At 33.5% G+C, this 9,189-nt stretch overlaps 1 protein-coding gene across 1 annotated transcript; it reads right to left on the reverse strand.

Annotated features, from left to right (window-relative positions):
• Positions 1-8,161: 8,161 nt before the first annotated feature.
• Positions 8,162-8,946, reverse strand: LOC143630753 (zinc finger protein 4-like). The gene has a single exon (XM_077099677.1). It carries the CDS (start codon positions 8,944-8,946, stop codon positions 8,167-8,169), a length of 780 nt encoding a protein of 259 aa, XP_076955792.1. The 3' UTR covers positions 8,162-8,166.
• Positions 8,947-9,189: the final 243 nt, after the last annotated feature.

Consider the following 9,189-nt stretch of genomic DNA (forward strand, 5'->3'; position numbering starts at 1 on the left):
CCCTAGCTTGTGTAAGGAACATTTCCTTAAGTTGGGTGATCATGTCGTATGCCCCATGAATTTCAAAATCCTTTTGAATCTCGGGAATCATAGTTCCCAACATGAGGCAAGAAACTTGAACCGAATCCTCATTGTGCTTAACACAATTGTTATGGTCTTGGACATCGTCAACACTAGGCTCATCGGGAATAGGATCCTCTAATACGTAGTATTTCTTTTCTTGCTTGAGAACGATTCTCAAGTTTCGATACCAATCCATAAAGTTGGTATAGTTTAGACGATCCTTGTCAAGAATAGATCTTAGTGATAGGTTATTGACTAGTGGAATAGTAACGTTAGGTGGATTGTTGATTGCGGCCATCTACAAATATAACAATGCTCAATTTTAGTATTTTCGATATCAATTATTTTAATCGTTAATACCCTTTTATGTCTCCAAGACAATTAATGATTAAAATCTAGAACCCAACGTAACATTTAAATAGTAGTTAGGTGCCCTTTATACCACTATTCAAATTAACAAAGTAGTCAACGTTTGACGATTACAACCCTTTGAAACTTCTAGTTTTATGGGATTGGTTAAGCATCTCATGCTTAGTTGGCATGTTTAATCCCATCAACACCATTGTACGCCATGCTTCGGTGACCCTATTCACATGGTTTCCAATTTAAGTCGTCCTGCTTACACGCACATGTGAATTTACACATACAAGTGGTTAGGTGACCTTTATCCCACAAATATGGCAAACGCACCTCAACTCACAAGTTTCCTCTAATGGGGTTAGGTGACCTTTATTCCACACCGAGTTCCCAAGTGATTCGAGTTTCGTATAAAAGGATGGTGTTCAACTTATTTTATAAAAGGGATTTTTAGTTTTCTAAATTCTAGATTGGAAAACTTTTATGTACCTTTCATTTGCATGCATTTAAATGTATGGTACTTATTTGAAAAACCCTTTTTCAAAGTTCCTATTAATAAAACTCATTTTATTATGAAATCATTAGCCTTTAATAAAACCCATTTTTATTACCTAACGATTTCTAAGGAACCAATTTTATGCTAGTTGTTTAGCAAACCACATTGCAATAACACAAACAAAAGTAAATCAACCATGCAAATGCATTTAAATGTATGGTACTTATTTGAAAAACCCTTTTTCAAAGTTCCTATTAATAAAACTCATTTTATTATGAAATCATTAGCCTTTAATAAAACCCATTTTTATTACCTAACGATTTCTAAGGAACCAATTTTATGCTAGTTGTTTAGCAAACCACATTGCAATAACACAAACAAAAGTAAATCAACCATGCAAACATAAAACATACAACCACAGGTTCATAACCATAGCCTCCTAATGTTGACCACACTTGTTGACTGAAGACAAGTGTGTCAAAAGGTCTCTCCTAAGGGACTCAAAAGGACATGAGCTTGTGTCGGTGAACTCCCACTTGATCCCGCATCCAAATGCTCCAAGTGTTCACCCCTATGTTGTGGTCTCCATCCATTTTATTTGGGCTCTCTTCCTTTGCATCTTCTTTTACAAAAATATATCCTAATACATTTTTCTCTAGTAAAAGAAATGCATCTAATCTACTTATTATTACAAACCAATTGAAAGAATAAATAGATTACACAACCCAAATAAATTACAACCATATTGAATGAATAAATAACACAACACAAACATTTAACCAAACACAAGGCCATGGCTAGGTTATGAACATCTATTACACATCCAAATATGTAATAACACAATGACCCAAAATGGTTCCCCTTGACCCTAAAACTTTCGGCCAAACTTGACAAAACCAAAAGTTTCGGGTTTTGTCCAAATAACACAATCAATCATCCAAATGACTTGGGTTTTCAAGATTACCACATGCATGTAAAGTATAACCTTGAAAAACCATGGGGTAACCAAAACCCCTAAAATTTTCGGCCATATGGTAAAACCCCACCATAAACCCGAAAATTTTTGGGTCTAATGAAGCGTGCATCCGTAAAAGCGGCTCTCTGATACCATTGTTGGGTTTTAACAAGATTATCAAAGTGATAAAATCCCTATTTTACCAAAAACGCAGCCGAAATAAGTTTTAAATCTTGTTAGTTAGATATGTATAAAACCGATTTTACACATGCAAAACCCAAGCCCGGATCCAAATACGAAGTACATACTATCAAACACATGCATGTCACTAAAAGTACATGCATGTTAAAGCTACCTTTCAAATCCAAGGAAGAGGAAGGAGATGATGTTGAAGAAGGCAAGAACTTGAATATGAAGCTCCTCAAGCTAGCATACCCCAAGCTTTCCAACAAACACCACTTGTAGCTAGGATTTTCACTTGACAACACTCCTTGGTTCGTTTCTATGGCCGTCAAAAGAGAGGAAGAAAGGAAGAGTGAGTAGAGGATTTTTACTCTATTCTTGTGTTGTATTACTTGAAGTTTTTCTTCCTTCCCTTTTGGTTCCTCTTGGCCGAGACTAATAGAGAGAAAGGGAGAGGAGTAGTAAAACTTTTGTATCTTGTATTGTGTTATGAGAAAGAGGAGAGTTTAGAGTCTTTCAAGAGCCACCTCCAAGACACCCAATCAAATCTTATGCATGTACCCACTAAGAAGATATAATAATAAAATATTCCAACAAGAAGAGAGAACGGGGGCCCTTTCCTACCTTGTTATTATTATTATTTTGTTTTATAACCTTTCTAATTATGTTATAAAACACAATTGTGTTATTTCCCAACATAACACAATATAGGTAACACGCTTGACATATTGTTACTTAACCCCTTTAAACAACAATATGGAATACTCTTTCTCAAAGTATGAATCATCCACATGATTTATTTATTTCACAAGTACATTTTTATTTGGAAACCCCTTTCCAAATAACTCAAGCGTTAATATTCATTTGTTATAATCATATCATATATAAACAAATATTATAGGTGTTTGTCTAGCTTGTTATTGGGTATGACCCAACTTGGATCATGATGTACTAGCCACATAAATAAAATTATGTGTCTTGGGCATAACGAGTCCAACATGCATGTGTGTTTTGTTGCATCTGATCTTGTTCCAATCTAGGGGGAGATTGTTGAGTCGGATATTTGATAAGGAAGATTGGAATCTTCTCAACCTCCTCTGAAAATCGAATAAGTATGGACTTCGAGCAAGCTTGGACTATCGAGCATGGTTTACTACCTCGAGCATGGTCTTCAGAACCATTTCTGGTGAATTTTTCTAAGTGTTTAAGGCTTCGAGCAAGCTACACTTCAACGAGCAAGAGTGTTCTTCTATCGTGTATGGATTGCCAATCGAGCAAACAACTTGATCATTCAAGTTTTAACCAGGTGATCCGAGCACAGGATGTCAGAGCACATGGTGACAAGCATGGATGCAATAAGAAGATGTCATATGATCAAAGCATGGACTTCAAGCATGGTTCAGTCCCCCGAGCAAGATTTACATCCGAGCATGCTAAAGATTGTTCTATAAGTCTCAAGACAGGATTGAAGGCATTAAGAAGAATGAGCTTGCTCGATGGACTAGTTCGAGCAAAGCAAGAATTGGTCAAGAAGAATAAAGCTTGCTAAAGGAGAATATGTTCTGTGAAAATATTCTAAGTAAAGTATGCTCGAAGACACTCATCAAGCATTCCTTGCATATTGAGTCTGCTCGAGCAAAATACATATCAAGCTCGAAGACTATTATAGTTGTATTTGTTTTTGTATTTCATTATGTAATGATTAGGGATTTTAGAAGGAATGTCAGGGTCTATAAATAGCGTCCTAGGTTTCCATTTTTAAGAGACGCTGGCAACGCATGCAATACGAGGGCACAAACATTCTTGTTTCCTCGTACTGCCACCGCCGTCATGAAACCCTACACATTCCATTTATTGTTTCATTAAATGATACATTTAATACAATGAATTTTTGTCTTTGAATGTGTTCTTACTGAATATTATTTTATCATTTCGTTTGTCATTATATCACACCTTCATTCCCATCCATTGAATATCCTGATTCCGCCGGGATATTCGATAGGCCTTTGGGTAATAGATATGTGTGCTCTTGTCAACCTATCTAAGGTTGCACCAGATTAACGGTCCTGACAGAAACCCGCCAACCTGTCCCATAGAACCCGTTTCAAAACCCAGACGACCCATTATGGTCCAGTTCTCGTTCGGGCTGTGCCCGATGCACACTCATGTATCAGACAATATAATTTTGGAACCATTACCAACACATAGAATTCAAAACTAAACATGCTAAGACTATAATAACGACCAAAGCATTCATAAACCACTGAATTTTTCTAGTACAAATACTTAAACAAAAAAAAATCAGTCCTCATCAACGATCAACCACATCTAGTTCTTGTTCATTTCATCTGGTTATTATGCTTGCATCACGCCTATTTTATATGTACGCTCGTTAGTTGTTGGTGTAGAGTTTGCATTTTGATGTAGTAGTTCGTCTAAAGGGATGATGGTGATGGTTATTTTGGGTAATCGAGAACAAAAGTTTACCCATATAAAGCTCAAACAACTACCGACAGGCCACATATCAATAGTATGATCATAGATCATCTCCAGCGATATAGTGTTACATGTGTGTAATACTCGGTATGACACATCGGTAATAAATGCATGACATATATATAATACTAAATAACATGGTGAGCATAATTATTGCTAGACCGAAAAACCCGATAACTCATTCCGAAAAAGACCAAAACCTGGATATGCAATATTACACTCGCTTCTTGGTCAGGTCATATTTACCTTATATTTTGGTTTCAGACAGAGTAACGGGCTAGGACAAGGGTTGCCCAAGTTTTTCTAGCCGACCTAAATTTGTAATTAAATGTAAAAAAAAATATTTATGTTGTTAGCATATTTGCGGGCACGTTCATCTCGTTTCTTCCCTTTCGGCTTTAACCTATTAAGAATAAGAGTTGATCATTATCATAACACCTGCTTAAAAATCAAATTGACAAATTAAAAAACATAAGCATAAATTAAAGTTCAAACCTATTGCAGTTTTCGTTCAAGAGCATCATTAATTATTTATTTATTTCATTGATTTTCAACTAATTTTCTTTGTGACATTTCATCAAACAGTTGGAGGGCATTCTTAATCAAACAATTGATTAATCATACGCCAATCGATCAAGCACAAAAGTTGAAAACCAGTGTTGTACCAATCAATTAAAAAGGAAGAATCAAGACCCAAATTCAACATATACTTCAAAATTACTGCAAACAAATGAACCCCCTACTAAATAAGTAAATACTACATATGTGTAATACTGAGTATTACGTATACGTAATACATGTATTACACATCTTGTCCATTTACCCAATCTATATATGTAATTCATTTATTAATACTTGTATGTAATGCATGTATTACACATGTGTAATACATGTATTACACATTATAAAACTTAATCTAGTAATTAGGTCAATTCGAGTGCTTTGTCTTCCTAATAACTCATAATCAACAATCAATTGTCCATTAATCATGTCACAAATCTCAAGTAATCAATTAAACAATCAAGATAACACATGTAACAAGAAGATTATCAATCAATTTACTGATTAAAACAAAAGGAAATAAAGAAAAGAAATACTTGCAATTGACATGTTAAATGATTGAAATAATCGATTATTAGGGTTCTGTATAGTTGAGTTGTCACAACTTACGATTTGCAGCTGTTAATTTCTGTAGAAAGAAGGCTTGTATAAAGATTGCTGCATAGGTAGGCCGCCGAACAGGAAGCGACGCTGGTTGTTCTTTATTAGAGGTAATTTACAATTATAACCCTATAGTTAGGAGTTCCTTAGTTCTCTTCCCAATAAAGAGTTCTCTCTTAATCCTTCCCCTTATATATATATACTAGATTTTATCCCCCCATATTACAGGGGTTGTTTTACATTATTTGTTTTTAATATTTATACATGTATATTTGGTTTTGAATTTTATTTATTTTAAGAAAGTTAATAATTAATATACTTGAGGTTTGATGATGAAATGGATTCACAAATAAATGATATGTTATAATCCAATTTAAAAGGTATCTGGGTTTGGTGATACCCATTACCCGATTATTTTCTTTATTATAAAATTGTTTCTTAATTATAAATAATATCGTTTTTTAAAATAAAATAGGTTATTAATTTTTAGTATATTCCTATTTTATAGGATTTTCATATCAAATATTTGATGAGATTATTTTTTAATATAATGAGATATTATAGTCCGTTTAAGAGCTATCTGGGTTTGATGAGACCTTTACTCGTGAATTCGGGTCAAATGCGTGAGAAGCCTTTATTTACAAATAAAGTAATCTGATGGCTTGAGAGAATGTTTGTTTTATATTTTTCGTTTTTTAATATTTATTTTTTGGATTTTAATTTTTTTTATTGTAAAAAGTTAATAATATACTTAAGGTTTGATGATGAAAGGGTTTAAGGGTTTCATAAATAAATGATATGTTATAACCCGTTTAAAAGTTATCTGGATTTAGTGACCCATAACCCGCTTATATTTTTTACTATAAAATTGTTTATTAATTATAAATAATATATTTTTCTTTTTAAATTGGATATTAAATTTTAGTATATTCCTATCTTATAGGATTTTCATATCAAATAATTGGTAAGATTAATTTTTAATTTAATGAGATGTTATAACTCGTTTAAGAGCTATCTAGTTTTGGTAAGACCCATACCCATGAATTTGGATTAAATCAATGAGAGGGCTTCATTTAAAAATCAAGAAATCTTATGGCTTCCATAAAAAAGGGGAGCGACCAAATCACGACACATAGGATTTTTAGGTTTTCGTTTATATATATTATAGATTGGAATCTCATGTTATAATTGAATAAACAGTAAATTCTGATAGATTAAATAAATTCAAGGAAACTTATTTATGACGCAATATATCGTGACGAACGAGTAGTTTCTTCATGGCAAACTGGCAATTGAAGAAAAGAGCTACAGGCAATCAGTAAATCATAAATTATGCTTATGCTATATTAAACTTGAAATAAAATAATATGGTTACAAATTTAGCATATGATAAATTAGTCATAATATTGAATTACTCATTCCTAAAATATGATTACAACTTTAACGTAATTATTATTATTATTATTTATTTATTTATTTATTTTGAACAATGTAAAAGATGTTTGTGAAAGAAAAGTTATCAACTGATATTAATTTTCAATAATTAGTAATACAATATATTTATAAAAACATCAATTACAGATCCAGCAAAAGATTTTGTATACTTTATAAATACCAAAGCTTTTCACGTAATTTCTTTTATATCACAAGAAGAGATGACCTACTTATGTTTTCTATTACAAAATTATTTATTAATTATAAATAATATCTTTTTCTTTTTAAATTGAATATTAAATTTTAGTATATTCTATATTGTAAGATTTTCGTATCAAATAATTGGTAAGATTAATTTTTAATTTAATGAGATATTATATCCCGTTTAAGAGCTATCTGGTTTTGGTAAGACCCATACCTATGAATTTTGGTTAAATTAATGAAGGGCCTCTATTTAAAAATCAAGAAATCTGATGGCTTTTATAAAAGGGGTGGAGCGACCACATCACGACACATAAGATTTTTAGGTTTTCGTTTATATACATTATAGATATGTGTGTGTATTTATGTATGTATGCATGTGAATGTGGGTGGGGTGCCAACGTTGAATCCGTCCCAAGTCCTCCCCACAATCCTTCTCTCAAAGACGTTGCTCCACATTAATACATAATTTTAATTGTGACACGGAGGAAAAGGAAAAGAATAAATCAAAATGTTTTTACATATCCTTGATTTATGTCTTTTCCTTGATAGAAGTTTTTCTAAACGACTAATCCTAAAAAAGATTCAAAGAAAGTATATGTACCAAAAGCAACATAAAAGATAATAACTTATCATCATACACTCATACCAAAGAATTTGCAAAGCTCTGCTTACTGACACAAATTTAGGAGCATGAAATAAACATGTAAACTTGCAACATAGCATCGATTACCTAATCATAGTTAACTGTACAAGCAAAAATCCTCATAAATAATAAAGAAAGGTGCTAAATTACAATACAAAGAAACAAGGAGCTAACTTAAAGTCTCAAAGTAAGATCTGGTGTTGCATAACCACCGTAAACTGACCGGATCCCTTCCACGATTTGCAGTTGCGACGTGTCTAGCAGGGAATCAACTTCAGCACCAGTTCCCGCCACCTGACGAAAGCTTCCTGGCCAAATAAGCTGATCAGGTACATCATCCTCCACATATGTAGGCAATCCCATAAATCCATTGGACTGCGTTGGAGGCATGATATTAGTTTCATTCGATATCGGTATCGTCATAACTGGAGGCATTAATGCTTGATGTTGTGACGAATGAGCTAGAATTTGAAGAGATCTGAACGAAGTTTCATGAAAGGCTGCAAGCTGGTTGACATACCTCTCTGAGAAAATACCCATTCTCATCGCTCTCTTTGCAAGCAACCTCTCTCTTTTGTGTGCGTTCTGATGACCCCCAAGAGCTTGCGAGCTGAAAATTTTTCGCTGGCAATAGTTGCAAGGGAAAACTCTAGAGGCGGTCACTGGTGATACGTTTGATTCGTTTTCATTTGAGCTTTTACTTGCGATTGATAGTGAACCTCCAATACCGTCACTTGGTTCAAACTTATCTATGCTATCGTAGAAGGTTAGACTCAATTCGAGGGACACAGGATCATGCATATGCTTGGATGTTTCTTGTATCATGAGGCTGTCCATGATAGGAGATTTAGATCTTTTTTGAACCAAAAAGTTAGAATCAACGTGGCTGCTGGTGTCCGAATCATCGTCTTTGTGGATCTTGATTTCCATGTCTATGCTTTTTGATAATGCCATCAACGCATCACAGGGTTCAGTTGTTAATAACTTCTCTAAAGTCTTTCAAGACTGTTATTAATTCTAGTTTTAAATCTTTGAGCCTGCATAGGGAGCAATGTTTGAGCAACATTTTTACTAAGAAAACCCACTTTGATGTTATGCACGATTTATCACTTGCAAACTTTCAGATATTTACCCTAGCTAGGAATTAAGATGTCATGTTGATAAAAAGTTAAGTTCGAAACGAGCCGAGCTTTTTCG

This window comes from Bidens hawaiensis, unplaced genomic scaffold, assembly GCF_021521415.1.
Source record: "Bidens hawaiensis isolate Kalapana, Puna unplaced genomic scaffold, B.hawaiensis_p1.1 tig00005806_1, whole genome shotgun sequence".
NCBI classification, from domain to species: domain Eukaryota; kingdom Viridiplantae; phylum Streptophyta; class Magnoliopsida; order Asterales; family Asteraceae; genus Bidens; species Bidens hawaiensis.

Bases quoted from the DNA above. Each gene is read 5' to 3' on its own strand.
- LOC143630753 (XM_077099677.1), bottom strand. From the start codon at position 8,946: ATGGCATTATCAAAAAGCATAGACATGGAAATCAAGATCCACAAAGAC.